Source organism: Dunckerocampus dactyliophorus, chromosome 14 (genome assembly GCF_027744805.1).
Source record: "Dunckerocampus dactyliophorus isolate RoL2022-P2 chromosome 14, RoL_Ddac_1.1, whole genome shotgun sequence".
NCBI lineage: Eukaryota > Metazoa > Chordata > Actinopteri > Syngnathiformes > Syngnathidae > Dunckerocampus > Dunckerocampus dactyliophorus.
In genome coordinates, this window is record NC_072832.1 from 20217612 (window position 1) to 20235462 (window position 17851).

General features: G+C 41.2%; 2 protein-coding genes across 2 annotated transcripts in view; both read left to right on the plus strand.

Moving 5' to 3' along the window:
• Positions 1 to 17851, plus strand: part of LOC129194311 (hepatitis A virus cellular receptor 1 homolog) — a 286203-nt gene that overhangs the window by 171510 nt on the left and 96842 nt on the right. The gene's annotated exons all lie outside the window — the stretch shown is intronic.
• LOC129193773 (coxsackievirus and adenovirus receptor homolog) lies at positions 11721 to 16819 on the plus strand. Its single transcript, XM_054798406.1, has 3 exons — positions 11721 to 11776; positions 13986 to 14916; positions 14982 to 16819. The coding sequence occupies exons 2-3, from the start codon at positions 14011 to 14013 to the stop codon at positions 15015 to 15017; spliced, it is 942 nt and encodes a 313-aa protein (XP_054654381.1). The 5' UTR covers positions 11721 to 11776; positions 13986 to 14010; the 3' UTR covers positions 15018 to 16819.

The window sequence follows — 17851 nt, forward strand, 5'->3', positions numbered from 1 at the left end:
AAATAACACTCATGCTCGTGTGTGTTGATGTAAATGTGTTCTGGTGTTGAACAGGACGTGACATTGAGGGTTCAGTTTAGTTTTATCTTGGGGTGGGTAACGGCCACAACAGTAGCCCATTTTAGGGATTATTGTTCCTGTTGTGAGATCATTCAAACCTGCAATAAAAGCCTGTTGTTCCGGCGATCAAATCAGGTGCTTGTGTGTCTCACCCAACATTACAGTAACATTACTGACACCTAGTGACCAGTGTAGAATACTACATATCATCACGTCTTTGAATGCCTTATACCAGGGGTATCAAACCTCAGAGGGCCATGTGGAACACTGGATATACTATACAGTCATCCTTTGTTGATCACGGTTGGTTGCAGACCCGACCGTGATAAGTGAATTTCTGCAAAGTAGGATTCAGTATTCATAAATGGAATATTTTCGTAGTTAGAGCATAGAAATCCTGAATAGAATACTACATATCATCACGTCTTTGACTGTGTCTTCAGAATACTTTACTCATTCAGCGGCCGCACGGTGGCCTAGTGGTTAGCATGTTGGCCACACAGTCAGGAGATCGGGAAGATCGGGGTTTGAATCTCTGTTGGGCATCTCTGTTTTCAGGTTCATTGGTGACGCTAAATTGTCCATAGGTATGAATGTGAGTGTGAATGGTTGTTTGTCTATATGTGCCCTGCCATTGACTGGTGACCAGTCCAGGGTGTACCCCGCCTCTCGCCCAAAGTCAGCTGGGATAGGCTCCAGCATACCCTAGTGAGGATAAGCAGCATAGAAGATGGATGATTACTACATTTAGCCATTTTTATGCTTCAGAATGGTTAATATTGACAAAGATACGTAACATTTTCTTAAATATGAACTAATAATGACACTGATACTTTAGTTTGCACTTCAAATGTACTTTAAATTCTACTGTGATGAACCTTATTTTTTAAAATGCCCTTTTGCTGTTACATTAAAACAGCTACATTCAAATGCAGAGGTCAGTGTTTGTTTGGTTTGGTTTCATTTTATTTGAACATGCATGAAGGTTCCAGTGGAATACATCTCATAAATCATCCTTTCACAGTTCCACATGTCCAAAAGGAGTAGGAAGAAGCAAAACTTATTTAATCCCACCCCCCATCCATTCCACATCTTGTACAGTACATATTGTTCACTTCCTGCATTCCATGTAATATTTTTCCATATAAGGATCAGTGTATTCATGAATAAATAATACAAAATAAAAGCAAGCATGACAGAACAATTAGTGTAATGATCAAGACTTTAGCATGTATGGACATCTAGATCAACAGGACAGGAGTAATAATGTTCCATAAGGTCTGATGTTGATCATAATTGGTGTATAGGATGAAGACGACACCATGAAGACATCTGCCTGGATAGATCACTTCCTCAATTAGTCACAGTGCCACCAGTCAGCTGGGATAGGCTCCAGCTCACCTGTGACCCGAATGATGACAAGTGGCATAGAAATTGGATGGAAGGATATGTTTTATTGTCTGGAAGTACACTTGTTTGTTGGTGAGTCCTTAGAGCAACTTTCGTGCCTTGAGATGTTGTCCTTGAAACCCAAATACCGTGGCTGAGAACAAAAAACAAAGAGAAAAGTATTAGTTTCTTTGCTACTTCATGTAGCAAACTAAGTATTGCTGATAAAAAGCTGAATCACACTCCCAGCAGTGGAATGCAACATCAAAGGACAACTTGAGGATATTTGCATATTTGAGAAGAGAAATACTGTTCCTTATACAGTATGTCACAAAAGTCAGTGCACCCGTCACATGTGTGGTGTTCCCTCAAAATAACTTACCACACCGCAATTTACTGTATGTCTGAACAAAAGTAGAAGTGAGTGACGTTAGCTGGATATTCCAGTTGGCCACCGTATTCGCTGTATAAAATATAATTTGTTTGCCACATCAATGTTATCATAAGACATGCTAGCATAGGATATGAGGACAAAATAATTAAGCTGGACTTCCTAGCGACAGGTGCAGAGAGAAAATCTTTGGGCATCGTACATGATGCCAGCCACCCTCTGCATGCCACTATCAGTGTGCAGAAAAGTCTGGTCAGTGAGAGGCTGCCCCTCCCCAGGAGCACAACTAACTGACTTAAAATCCTTTGTTCCCTGTGTCATCAAACTGTATAACTCCTCACTAAAAGGGAGGGGGGAGGCACTGAACAAAGCATCACTGACAATGTACATGCTATATGGTATATAGATGTGAACATTTGTAACCTCCATCCATTTTCTATACCGCTTCTCCTCTTTAGGGTCGCAGGGACATGCTGGAGGCTATCCCAGCAGACTTCGGGCGACAGGTGGTGTACAATCTAGACTGGACTGGTACATATAGACAAACAACCATTCACACTCACATTCATACCTATGGACAATTTAGAGTCACCAATTAACCTAACATTAGACTTCTTCGAAATACATAAAATTCCTATATTTATACCCCCCTGCACGGTTTCTGGTGCTATTTGGCATGAAAAAGCCGAATATCACAACCATTATTTTCTAAAACATTGGGAACCTTTGCCTCATGAAGCAAGAAGCTCTCATGTATACACATTTTCCGAAATGCTGGTTTCACAGCATTCGGAGGCTTAGTCTCTGCCACTCTGAAGGCTGGTTGTACAGACCTGGACAAGTTTGTAATCTCAGCCTCAACAACAAGAAGGAACAGGACTTTGGTTGTGCTTGCCTCAGGTCCACCTACATATCCTGAAGGCAAGCTTCTGGGAGTACCGGTGATAGACAGCTCAACAGGAATGGCTCAGGCAGAAGCCTCCATGGATTTACTGGAGGCATGGGGGCTTGCAGGTGTGGTGACTGCCCTTATGTTTGATACAACGTCTAGCAACAGTGGTGTACACAAGGGAGCTGCTAAACTACTGGAGCAACAGTTGGATAGAAAGGTCTTCTACTTAGCATGTAGACATCACATCCTAGAGGTTGTGGTTGGGGCTGCCTGGAAGAAGCTGTTCGGAAAGGTCAAAGGTCCAGACAATCCATGGTTCAAAGCATTCAAGGGTGCATGGACAGATCTTACTACAGACAACCCCAAGAACCTGTCCATCAGACAAGGATGGCTGAAGGAGAAGAAGACGGAGTGTGGGGAGCTGCTCCAGGGAATACTGACTTCTCAGAAGCCTCCAAGAGCAGATTATCGTGAGATGGCAGAGCTGACAGTCATACTGCTTGGTGGGACCCCTCCTCGTGGCATCCACTGGAGTCATCCTGGAGCCATCCATCAGGCCAGATGGCTGGCCAGGAATATCTACTGTATGAAAATGTACATGTTTGCAGAGCAGATGCACGATGATGATGACACTGTGGCAAAGCTGGAACGCTCAATGTCTTTCTCTCTTTGTTCTACACGCCAATGTGGATGACTGCGACGTTTGCTGATCTGTTTTGTTTTTTTTTTCAAATGTATACTTGAATTGTTTCTGCAAATAGAACATTAAAAATGATTCAATTTCATACCCATTATGTTGTTACCCACAAGTTTTGGGTGAAAAAACGGCAAAATTTGGCGTTTTTCTACGGTCGTGGGATTATCATCTTTATGTCCAATGAGGCAAAGGTTTCTGACATTTTAGCTCAAAATGGTTATGATTTTTGGCTTTTTCATGCCAAATAGCATCAGAAACCGTGCAGGGGGGTACAAATATAACAATTTTATGTATTTTGAAGAAGTCTAACCTAACATGCATGTTTTTGGAATGTGGGAGGGAACCGGAGCACCCGGAGAAAACCCACGCACGGGGAGAAATTCCCAAGGGAGAATTGAACCCAGGTCTTCCCGATCTCCAGACTGTTACTGTGTTGGCCAACATGCTAACCCCTAGACCACCATGCCCACATTTGTAACCAGGACAATGTAATAATTCCACTTTAGCCTTAAATTATGTACTGTACATATATTTCTCTATCTCTATTTCTCCATTCATTCAGCCATTCATTTTCTTTCCAGCCATTCTCCTTTTCGCTTGTCCTCAATATCATCGCGGGTATGCAGGAGTCTATCACAGCAGACTTTGGGAGAGAGTTGAGGTACACCCTGGACTACTAACCAGTCAATCGCAGGGCAAACAAACGTTCACACTCACCATCACACATATGGACAATTTTGAGTATCCAATTAAGCTAACATGGATATTTTTGGAATGTGGGAGAAAGGAACATGCAAACTCCACAAAGAGATGTTCCATTCCAACGGTGATACCAACCCAGATCTCCTGACTGTGTTGCCAACATACACTTACACCTGTTTACTCTGTGCTGTACTCAGAGCCGCCCCTCCCTACATGCAGAAGACGAGCAGTGCATTTTGCACAAGGGTGCACATTCTCAGCAAATGTACAGAGGAAGGGCACTGCTGCTGTGAGGTGCGCATAGGGCACCAAGTTAGCCCATGGCAGGCAAGAAAAAAAAAGAGTCAAGTATTCTGACACAATGATTGACAGCACAAACCATCTGACCAATCAGGAAGCGAGGGGAGAATGCTTAGGACAATTTGCTTAGGGCCCCAATTTGGCCATAGGCAGCCCTGGCTGTGCTGCTGTTGTCTTATGTAGAGCATGCCGTGTTGCTGCTATCGAGACTTTCATTTCTTTGAGGACATATACCCAGGGGTTCTATTATGTTCTATTTAATCTAATCTAATCTCATCTAATTATGGCTCCTCTCAATGTTAAAGAGCAACAACTCTAAGACACCAACTTCTCATCTGAAATGCTGTCTATGATTTGGATAAAATGAGCCCGTGTTTAAAAAAGTACTTTGCTATGTGTCTACAGCGATATGCTACAATTTATGTTGAAAGCCTTCGTGACCTGGCCTATTCATAGATTTTTGGTGAAAAATAAATAAATAAAATAATGAATTGAATGAATGAATGAATGAATGAAACACATCTCATTTATCGTATATACTCTGGTCTTGGACCGTAACCCCCATGAAGTGGAACTTGCTTTTAATCATCAGAATTACTGTAGTGACTGTTAGCGGCCCCTTTCTTTGCCACAAACAACAATCTTTATTGCCTGATGTACAAGGTCACACAAAGTTCATATGGTTGTGCAGGATCTAGTCACAGAGATAGAGACTGCCTTTTGAAAGTTGCACATGGAGCAAATAACACAATCACAATGTAACAATGTAATCTAGCCGTTGGACACATTACATTTTTGGGAGGTTCAGGGTGAGAAAGATCAGCTGTGACCCGGCCTGAACGCCTCCGAGTCCTGGAGACAAACAGGTCCTGGAGAGATGTCCTGCAGCCGATCACCTTCTCAGCAGCACGCACAATACGCTGCAGTCTGTGCCTTCCCCTGGCAGTGGCCCAGCATACCACATGGTGATGGAGGAGGAGAAGATAGACTCGATGATGGCCGTGTAGAACTGCACCAGCATCTTGGCTGGCAGCTTGAGTTTCCTCAGCTGCCGCAGCAAGAACGCCCTCTGCTGGGCCTTTTGGATGCGGGAGCTGATGGTCACTACTGTGATGTACAGTTAAGCCTCATCTTTGACATATACTGTAGCCCCCACCCCCTAACATTTATTAAATGGAAAATAACTCACTGTGTGTGTGTTTTTCAAAGTAAAAACAGTGACAGCAAAGAGTTAAAATCATACCATGTACAATTATTACATGTGGTATTTTTATTAGAATTGAACTTGAGAGATTTGAGGAAAAAACAGTAGAAACAATTATTCATGTTATGTTTTATAGCAATTTTCCGGATAGGACAGACATAAAAACTTACGCAACACACATAGCGCAGACCTAAACGTCACATCCGGTTACGTATGCCAACAATAACAATACATTAAATGCAGTGATATTTGAATGTAAACCACCATAAGCAGAGTGCAATGATGGATTCATCTAAAGCAGGGGTCTCAAACTCAATTTCACTGGGGGCCACTGGAGGTAGGTTCTGGGTGAGCCTGGGCCACATCAAGTATTCGGGGTAGGACTGGGAATCTCAAGGTACCTCACGATGCGATACGATTCGCAATACATGGCTCAAGATAACGAAAATATCTTGATACGGTGATAAGATGACAGAAAAAAAAATGACATAGTTTGTATGTTGCTGCATTCAGCTGGGATAGGCTCCAGCTTACCTGTGACACAAATGAGGACAAACGGTATAGAAAACGGATGGAATTTTTACAGCATATTTTAACCAGAATCAAGCAGCATGGCTGCAAAAAGAATGAGACTCTTTTAGTGCAACATAAGTGGAAACGGGATTTTAGTTTAGGTATCTGACAAACACTGTTTTAAACCCATTCAAGTAGATCGACTCTATAGAGTAGAAGCATAACAAAAATAAATATTTAGTGTAGTATGGCAGTACTGACCGAGAATGACCCGGATAAGACTGAGCAGCACTACTGTACAATTTTGACAATAAACGACGTAAACTAAACACACATCTCTTGATTGAATAACACAACATTTAGTGTTTGAATACAAAAACAAACATTTCTCTTAGTGGGCAGTTTTGTCCACGTGAGCGTGGTGATGCACGAGGTTGCTGTTCATGTCTGTCGTGCCGCCCGTGTGTCCTATTCTTGTCAGACACTTCTTCCATATTGCAAAGTCAGAGTTGTTTCCTCCATGCTGTGAAAGCCACAGTGAGTCCTTACTTTTGATTTGAACAATGCGAGCTGATCTTTCTTTAACTTTACCGTCTGAGTCTGCTATTCCGTGCGGTTGTTTGTTTTTTTTTTCTCCTTTTTTTCTCTTTCATTTCTTCTTCTTCTGTGGTTTCTGCTCAACTTTTCTGTAAAATGGCGACTCTGCTCACTGAGAAGGGACAGCGCTCGAAGCTTATAGCGGCTATATTTTAATAACAATAAAAACAAGGTGAGAGCGTATTGATGATCCATAGTAGGGTTTAATGTGGCGATAGTTTGAGATAAAGATGTTTTGTCACACCCCTAATTGGGTGTTATTCCAGCTCCCAGCATAAATTGTGGTGCTTGGTTTGTAAAAAGTTGCTGAAGTTATGTGTTTAGAGTTAACGTAGTTGTTTATTATTCCCCATAGTAGTAGTTGCCCTGTGTGTTTACTTACCTGTTACATGTTGTGCTGTCATTTTGTGTTAGCAGCGTGATTGTAGGTAGCGTTCTGTCTAGTGACCCCTTGGTCTCCATGTGATAACACCACGGTTAGTCCAGTATTGGTGTTGACTGTAAGTAACACTGAACTTGCCCGGATGTCGTGGGCTGCAATTACACTACTCTTTGATGTCAAGTTGGGGCCCGCAAAATACGATTCTGCAGGCCGCAAATGGCGGGGGTGACATATATTGCTGCCGTAAAATAGATTGGTGTAGATTACACACGACTAACATGTGACTGCCGAAAAATAGGCCGACCGGATGTAGACGCGTTCTGCACATGCGTAGCACCGATTGCGTTTCCTGTACTGATTGCGTAATGACAGAGTAACAAGCTTGCTCTGTCCTTCAATCCATCTATTTCCTTCCTATCCTCACTAGGGTCGTGGGTGCTTGCCCGCTCCTGACTAGCGTTATGTCTGTGGTGCCTCCTTTGGATGTTAATCTTGCGATTTGCAATGACTGCAAAGAGTTGGTTAAGCGAGGCGGAATCAAGACTTCTTCTTTGGATACTTCCAATTCTCAGGGTGAAAGCCATCAATTGGAAAATCATGGAGTGTATCGCACTGGATAGACGGGAGACGATGAATTCACCAAAACATGCCGAATTCACCGAACTTGTGGAGTTTTTCGAGCCACGCTTTGCCATGCCCAGTAGCAAGTATTTCAGAAATATATTTTTTTAATTGCTTTAAATAATTACTATTATTGAATTATGAAAATGTAATAATAAATAAATGCTTGAAATACTTCACTCACACTGTGTGCAGTGAATATAGAACATAAGACTTTTACTTTTTGAATTGAACTACTGAAATATATGAGTTTATATTGTAAATTATTCTCATGTATTGAGATGTGTGTGGAGTCTTCCATCCATCCATCCATTTTCTATACCGCTTCATCCTCATTAGGGTTGCGGGGGCATGCTGGAGCCTATCCCAGCTGACTTCGGGCGACAGGTTGTACGTTGGTAAATATGAAGGATAAAAAGAGTGTGTCTCGCTTTATTACTCAGGCTGCCATACAGTGTCTATTCACAGGCACAATCCCACTACTGAACAGTACGGGGGATTTGACCTGCTCTGTTTCCAACCTGGGCCGATGAACCCCTCCTGAGACAACCTGGTGGCTCCGGGACCCCCCAGGAGCACCGTATCGGTACCGAACTTAGTGCAGACACCCCCTGGACATAATCCACTGCAGCTCAGAGCTCCTAGGCTCAAACGGCCCTCCAGCCTCAGCCTCCCAGTAGCTTGGATTACAGGCAAGCACCACCGTACCCGGTCAGGCTCACTCTCACAAGCAGTGCTTTTGACTTTTGCTATAGTGACGTCACCAGGAAGTATGGCGGCCTCTAGTGGTTTTCCATGAAAATAAAGCACTTCCCTGAAAGGAAGGAAATTATATTTATCCACAATATTTAATTTTTTTTCCATCCATCCATTTTCCATACCGCTTCTTCCTCATTAGGGTCGCGGGGGCATGCTGGAGCCTATCTCAGCTGACTTCGGGCGACAGGCGGGGTACACCCTGGACTGGTCGCCAGCCAATCGCAGGGCACATATAGACAAACAACCATTCACACTCACATTCATACCTATGGACAATTTAGAGTCTCCAATTAACCTCACCTGCATGTTTTTGGAATGTGGGAGGAAACTGGAGTACCCGGAGAAAACCCACGCGCACACGGGGAGAACATGCAAACTCCACACAGAAATGCCCAAGGGAGAATCGAACCCTGGTGTGAAATGTTAAAATACATATTTAAAAAAACGTTCTGAGACCCTTATTAAAAACCACGTAACCCGCAACGCCTTTATTGTGAAGGCCGGGAGTGTGTCGTTTTGTCTTTGCGTTCTTGACGGCTATAATGTGTGTGGGTGAGACCAAGTTGTGGGTTCAATCAAGTCCCTCCCAAGTTCATCGCTGTTCCTTATTTTAAGCTTTCACAACGTCAGTGGGCACATTTTATGAGAGCCTTGGTTACACATCCATCCATACAATGTAGTTTTAGTGCAAAAACATTGAACAACAATATGACTTGGTTGTCAAGGACAAATAGGGAAATGATTTGTGAAAGATGTTGTAAAAAAATATGTAAAATAAACCATATGTTCTTTTTGTTCTGTTTATGTTTGCAAATACGTGTTTTTGTGTTGTGTTGCTCATAGTGTTACACTGTTGATGTTGTAGTGAGCGCTGTATTGTGTAGGGTTCGGACCTGTGATTCAGGGGATGAGCTGGAGGGGGCAGTAACGTTTGCATGTTGTCTTGGAATAGCCCACGAGTATAAGAAGAGTGAGAAGAAGAGCGTTGGTAGCAGCCTTGCCAGTTGTACTATAAAAATTGTATTTGTACAATAATTTTACCGTTTGTATGATCTTTGATCAATAATCCCATAATATACGATAATTTAACCCCCTCTATACACAGTTATTAGCAAACAAAAACAGGTTACATCCTGCGCTGCGTATTATGTTGTGTATTGTCTCACATGCCTCTTTTACAGCCAATCAATGCACGACGTTGCGCGACGCCGCATCGAACGCTGAGCTGTACGTCAACGTCGCCGCCATATTGGATGTGGCAAGGCTGCACTTAAAATGAATACAAGTAAATATACATACTTCCATTAAGCGCCTGAATTCCTCTCCTTGATACATTCACACACACACTAATATACTTGGGAAACAGTTAGGCACCAAAAATTTGAGAAGATCAAATACATTGTTTTTGGTGCCTTACTGTTTCCCAAGTATATTAGTATTTTCTTTGACAAGGGTTAGTGACACAGCAGTGTAGATCATCCTTGCAGACCCAATTAATGGATGATGTTAAGGACAGTGGAAACATGCACCAGTCCACATGATGCCCCAGTAACTCGCATCATATTTGAAATACATGTTTAATAATAGTGTACTGTATATTCATTCATGTCTAAAATGTAGCACCTGCAGCCATTTGTAAACCTGTCATAAATGACTGTACTTTACACTGTACTTGTAAATACGAAGTAGAATACAGTAAATTAATTGTTGGGCAGAATATCCTCCCATTCCTAAATCTTTGCAATTAATACAGCAGATGAAAACCACAAAAGCAGTAGATTCAGCACAATATTTATTCATTTACATTTGAAATACTGAAAACATCATTTTGTTTGCCAAACTTTCATCTGAACTTGTACATACTCTATTTGTTTTTATTGTCCGCTTGATGAATGTGCCCGTGCATTTCCTCCAAGACTGCTCTAAAGACAGAAATGTAAACACAAGATCACATTAACACAAGTACAAACATTCATAAGTTAACACACAGAATTTCCCAATAAAACATGTATGTGATGTACACAAACACAAATAATGACTTCATCTTGTTCCATTTATATACGTAATATGTGTGTATAAGTGTTATGTCCTTACATATTCATGCTAGTAAAATCAAACTGTCTATGTCGTAGAAAGATTCAAGACTTTACAAAGGCTCCACACACCAAACTGCTTGCATAAATATATATCAATATTTATGACGCTTTCTCCCCATTGCACCATAATGTTGACATTTCTTAAAGGCTGGACGGAAGTGCGCAAAGAATCTTGGGATATGATGGACCACGAAGGACAGTTTGAATGCAGACTTCCATTCAGTGGAGGAGGAGGACACATTTGGAGGAGACATCGCAGACTTTGTAATTTGGACAGCCTTCACGCGGTGCATGATGATAAATGATCGTACGTCTGACAATGGACTGTACACACTGAGCATGCGTTTAAATGGCACGTTGAGGCATGGGCTGTGATATGGTGGTGTGTCCATTTTGTAATATTGTTAGGAAAGTAACAACTTTTATGAAATACAAAGTGCTTGTGGTTTCTTCATTAAAATTTTACAGCTAGGGCTGGGAATCTCAGGGTGCCTCACGATACGTTACGATTTGTGATACTTGGCCTCATGATAACGAAGATAGGGACAAACGGACACCATCTTCATACTTTGTGATGAGGTCTTTCATGAATTCAATCGTGTTTGTCAGCATTTATCAATGTTATCAATATTTAGACTCAATGAAAAATCACAGACACCGAAGGTTCTTTGTTTGGTTTGCTGAAGGATACAGGACAGTGCAAACAGACTAGATTGTTACGTGCAATATTGTACAAAAACCAGGGCAAAATTTTGATGGTAATTTTTGTCAAATCATACTTACAAAAACTGAGGTTTGACTTTACCGTATCGATTTTTTTGTCACTCCTATTTACAACTCCTAAAAGTACAAACATCACGTGTCACAGACACATCAATTATGTCTTTGTTTTGAATGTATTGAATCATATGATTATTCAAAATTGTCAACACTTGGAAGTGCAACTGTCGTAATTTTACCTTATTGTAAAATGTTACAAAAAAAACCTACTTTCTGATTGGATGGTTGGCCAGTAAGATGAAAGCGTTTGTGCTTTATGACATGCAACTCTTATGTATTTGTACTTTGAAGGGGTGCATATATAAAGTGATTATTTACTGAGGATTTAATGGGTTTGCTGCAGCCGTGTCAGAGAATCTAACTGAGGCTTCCTTCATCATTCAAGAAGTGCAGGTAAAGCTCACATTTTTATGCACAATGCTTAAAAGAGCGTAGAGTGTGTGTGTGGGCAGTGCGGCCCGGTGGCTATTTCACAGCACTTTTCGTGGCCCTCAGCATATTCAGACAAAATTAACCAATTATTATGAATGATCTCATTGAAAACATGCCGATTTATGGAGCATATGTTAAACACCATGTGACCAAATACAGCAACAATAAATACTATTTATGCCATTGGAATGAATAAAATATTCAAACAACAATACAGGCACAAAAGAGAAGTCAAATATATATAAATAGGGAATCAAATCAACCAAGACATCCTGCCTAAGTAGAAGTAGAGTCGTGGCTTTTTAGGAAACCAGTTTGAGGAGGGGGAGGATCAAAGAGAGGAAGACCCGCATGATGATGATGATGATGATACGATGATACACCCAACCTTGAAGCTAATATGACATGTTTCATACCTATGTGACCCGTGTGACATGAAGCTAGTTGTACAACAGTAATCTGATTTATATTATATATATTATATGTATTTGAATATGATCGGAGGTGTTAATAACAGGATAGGATTATACCACTACTCCTCCCAGGCTTAGTGTAACGAACCAATAGGAGGAGGGTGTTGGCACACCAATTCTGCCCACTCTTACTGTATTTAAGGCCTAGGCTACCAGCACGTATTAGTTCGCTGACGAAGCTCTTCGGATGAGGAGCGAAACGTCCGACACCTTCTTCACAGAAGTACAGATGACGTCTCAAGAAGCCTTTCCCTCGATTTGAATATGATGTAACTGTTTTTTTTGTTTATTTCTCATACAATATAATCACCAGATTAGGGCAGACAAGTGGTGGCACGGTTGCAGGAGATCATCCACCTTCTCACAGCAGACCTCCAAAATCTTGTCTGTCTTAATTAACAGCATAGGACACTTGGCGAAGAGTGACTTGGCAAAGAGTGGTCCTGTTGCTCGAGAGCAGCCCCTCCAGCAGCAGGTCCACAAAGCACGCTGTCTCTTTAAATGCACGATATGTTTTATCCAAACTCAACATCAACACTAATAAACCAACTTGATTACTAAATACAATTCTAAATACAATTCTACGCATAAAAATTGGATATAACTCCAAGAATGCGTCGTAATACATGACTGATATGCTGATACTATGAGTAATGATATTAGTGTTGATAAGATGTGTAGTGTAAGTCATGTTTTGGATCAGAATCATTGGGAGAGACCTGGTAGGCCCTTTGTGGTCATTGAAGGTGTGAAAATGACCTCAGCAAAGTATGTATAGTTTCTCACTGACCATTTTCTTCCATGGTACAATATGAAGAACCGTACCTTGTGTAGCAAAATGACCTTCATGCATGACAATACACCATCGCGTGATGCAAAGAATATTTACCTCTCTGTCATTGGCTGTTATGGGCATAAACGGAGAGAAACTTGTGGTTTGGCTCCTTTTTTTTCTCCTGACCTCAACTAAGTGAGAACCTGTGGAGCTTTGGCAAGAAAATTGTAATAATTGTAAAGGTTACATCAATGAAGCCTGTTAAAATGTTGGTGACTGAAAAAGCTTTTGCTTTCAGTAAATATGACCTCCTTATGCTGCAAACTCAACCAATGACCATTTTCGGTTCCTAACCAGTGAGATGCTTTGAAATTCATTGTGCATAATAATGTGGAACAGTGCATGTTAAGTTTTTATTTTTAAAAAACTACTGACGTCATTGGGAGGTTTGTTCAATAAATAATAATTCAAATTGTACTCTGAAGGTTGATGATTTATGAGTAATTTATATTGACTATTGAGCAAAATCAGTAAAATATCAATTGCAAAATAGTTTGAAACGCAATATGTATATTGTGTATGTATTGTAATGTATAACGTATTGCATATTAATGTGCTTTAGTGCTACTTATGAATAAATATACATGAAGTATTATATGTAAGTTATAGTAGCAATCATATCATTTATGAATGAATGGAGGTTGGCGTAAATAAGTTGGTCTTCTTCCCACTCCTTTTCAAGTTAATTTATTTTCTGTTCATATGTGTATTTCGATTCTGTTCTATCTAAACCTTTTAGTTTGCTCTACCCAATGTGGGTGTCATGTACAATCTATATTTTTGCATGGCTCAAAATAAAGAAGCAGTCAATCAATGTTTGATTGATTTCCATGTTTATTTTATAATTTGTTTTATTTTACAGCAAGCTCCTGTCCAGCAGTCCAACCATGGTGTGGGTGCTGTGGTCTTTGGTGGTGATGCTGAGCTTTTGCAGGGCAGATGGGGAATCTTCACTTCAGTCAGTTGTTGGAAGTACCGCCTATTTTTACTGCAAGTACACCCTTTCCTCTGCTGACGAGTACTACAATATCGAGTGGTTGAAGCTTCCAAGCACACCAGAACATGATAACAGGACCATTATTAGCTTCACTGATGGCAAGCTGCATACTGATCTGTACCCACAAATGGAGGGCAGGGTCTTCTTCATGTCTCCTGACCCCCGCAATGGAGATGCTTCCATATACATCCGCGACTTGCGTCCATCAGACACGGGCACCTACGTGTGCAGCGTGCAAACGTCATCTAAAATCTTCAAGCAGAATGTGATGTTGACAGTCATTGAAGAGATGAACAATCCAGTGTGCAACGTGGAAGGGAAGCCTGCGGTGGGTAAGGATGTGACACTCAAATGCAGATCACAAGGCAACCCGCAGCAGTACATATGGGAAAAGACCAGCGGAAACAAGGTGTTGCCTCCTAAAGCCAATGAGGACACCAGAAAAGGGGACTTGCTTGTAAAGAACATCACTGAGGATGACTTTGGACATTATCTCTGCACGGTGAAAGGTCTGAATTCCACCAAAAGCTGTCTGGTCCAACTCAAGAATCCACTGGCACCCCCGGGTGAAGAAGTTGAATCTACAGGCGCTCTGTCCCCATTGGCCCCCAGCAATGGAGATCCAGCTACTGTAGCGGCCGTGACAACAGTAATGCTTTTGCTGGCCATTGTCTGTGTTGTGGTTGGTATCTGGTACTGGCGCAGAAGAAGTCGTACGTATGCCCCCAATGAAATTGAGGTGGCGGCGCATCCTAAGTCAGAGAGAGCCAACACGCTGACTCAACCATCAAACACGGTGAGGGACACGTTTTTGACATGTCCACCACCACATGCTGATGATTGATGTTTTTGCTCCGACAGGGAAATCTCTTCTATGACCAGGTGGACGCTCTTTGAGGAGGACCAGGACATGCAGCGGCAACATCATCCCTTTTCTGTCGTTTTTTTAATCATTTGTCCTGTGTTGTCTATACCGTACACTCGGGGTTTCCAACCATGCAGGGGCTCACCAGCTGATGAGCAGCTCACCAAAGAGTTTTCTAAGTGTTAATTCAGACATTATACGTATTTAATGCCAAATTACCACAAAATAGCGTAGACTAGTGATTTGGATTATGGAAAACTAGGACAAATGTGTTTTTAAGTTTTGGAAAGCAACCAATACTGTCAGGATAAATATGCTCGCTAATGTTGTGAAAACATGAAAATAGAAACGTGAAATTTTATGAGACTTCAACTTGGCAAGCGTCAAAAGGATTAACTCTGCATATGTATGTGTCGCTTTGCTTTTTCTTTGGCTTTTTGCAGCCCTTTTGGCAACACTGATTTCAAAAGCTGCCCGCCCGGCAATGGCACGCCAGCCTGTTAGGGATGACGTCACGTGCAGCAGAGTGCCCTGATTCCGCTCAGTTTGATGAAAAACAAGTTGGGAAAAAAACAATACAGCCAAGACAGGACATAAATGTGAGTTGTGGATACTAACATTTTGTTTATGTTCTGGCAAAACAAGCTTATTCAGCATAAAAAAATATTGTACATTTTTAAAAAAAGCAAAAATAAATGTTATCCCTTGACTATACAGTAGACGCCCCTACAACGTAAATAATCCGCTCCGAGAACCTTTGTTATCGGGTTTTTATGTTATACGAAGCGTAAAATACATGTAAATAGCTTAATCCGTTCCAAGATCTTCCCAAACTCACCCCTTTGGCCCTTCAAAATATTCAAAGTCCAACAAATATGGTGGGAAAATATAAGAAAACATTAGCATCAACATAGTAGAGTAACATTCCAATATAAAATAAGGTAATAAGATTACTGTAAATGAGTAAAACTGATAAACAAAAACAATCCTACCGTTCACGAGATGTCTTGATCAGGAGCGCAAGTGGAGGCAGGAAGGAGGAGGACTAGCCTGAGTCAAAACGCAACTCATTAAGAGTCAGCTGGTCTCAGACAAACGCACACGCACTACACGATAATGCTGTGTGCAAAATTTTAATTTGTAACTGAATTGTTTAATTAAAATTTTAATTTGTAACTGAATTGTTTAATTAAAATTTTAATTTGTAACTTAATTGTTTAAGTTAGTTTAAGGGGGACTACGAAGAGGAAGGAGTTTGAAGGGACAAGCCTGTCTCTCACACAAACTCGCGTACGTTCTGTATAACTCAGCCAATGAGATGAGAGCGGAGCCGGTGCCTCGAAAATCAGCCAATGAGAGCGTGCTGCGTCAGAAGGCGTCACCAAGTGTTAGTCTGAACTTGCACCGACTTGAGGCATTAATAAAGTTGATTGAAAAAAAAAACTTGCACTGACTTGACGCTTTACATTATATGGAATCTCTTATGTAATACTGGACGTCCTGGACGGTCCTCTGGACTCCGTGGAGGAAGTGGGGGAGAGAAGGATGTTGGCTAAGCTGACATCCATCATGAACAACACCTCTCACCCGCTACATGACACTGTTGTTTCCCTGAGCAGCTCCTTCAGCAGCAGACTGTTACACCCACGGTGTAAGAAGGAGAGGTTCCGCAGGTCCTTCATACCGACCGCTGTCAGGCTCTACAACACCTGCACCACCTGAACCATGTTGTAGACACTATGCTTTCTTTACACTGTTCTCTTTACTTGTCTTGCTTGCTTGCTGCTGTAACAAGTAAATTTCCCCGCTGTGGGATAAATAAAGTACATACATACATACATACAAAGCAAAAACTGTACATAAATTCTTTATGTTCAGTGGAATTTATGTAAAAGGAGGTTTATGTTATGCGACGTACTACTATACTTGCAAACCTTTAATATATTTTAGCACATGTGACGATGTAAGAAAACAATGCCAGACATGTGTTACCACCATGGAACGTCACTGACAGCCTCCAAACCTCCTCTGGCTTCCTGCACGTCGTCATTCCACCTGCTTGATACTGTGCAGGATGCTACATTGTTTTATTACTCATCATATATGTGATCAAATAATACATAAATTAAAACTTATACTGTCATATGCAGGTATAGTCAAGGTTTTCAAATGATCCATGAATTTATAATAGGTGTTATTGCTGATCAGAGTTTTGTACAAATGAAGAAAGTAGCAAAATAATAAAAAACTAGCTAATATTACTATTGTTTAATAAATTAGGTTTAGCTCTGAGTTGGAGGTAAATCTACCGACGGAGAACCTCTTTTCTCTCGTCTAAAACATACACCGACTAATAATTTTGCTTTGCCCGTTTTACAGAGCGGGATCTAAAGTGCCAATGTTTCTTACTCTTCATTAAATGGCTGCTCATTACACTCAAGCCTCATTCGGACTCAGTCAGTACCTGTCAGTGTGTCAGAACGTGTGATCTGAGAATGATGCCTGATAAGTTAAAACAAGTAATTCTAACTGCAAGATAAGCGGTGGAGGCTGGAGGCGGGTCCGGATGTAATTATTACGCTGTCTAGACTTAGAAAGGCGCTGGCCGAGATAAAATAGTAAAATTATTTTGTTGAAGTGATGGCCAATTTAAAAAAAAAAAAAAGTTAATTTGTAATTCTAAACATAATTGAGGTGTTTTAGTCGATTTTTGTCTCTCGAACGAGGTTAGGATTTTTTCCTTCAGCATCCCTTACAACAGGGGTGTCAAACGCATTTTCATTGAGGGCCACATCGCAGTTACGGCTGCCCTCAGAGGGCCACTTGTAACTCAGTTTTTATGAATCTAAATATGAATATAACCTCA

Coding starts and splice junctions, on each gene's coding strand:
- LOC129193773 (XM_054798406.1), top strand. CDS start 14,011: ATGGTGTGGGTGCTGTGGTCTTTGGTGGTGATGCTGAGCTTTTGCAGG. Junction 14,917..14,981: donor TGACTCAACCATCAAACACG/GTGAGGGACACG, acceptor TTGCTCCGACAG/GGAAATCTCTTCTATGACCA.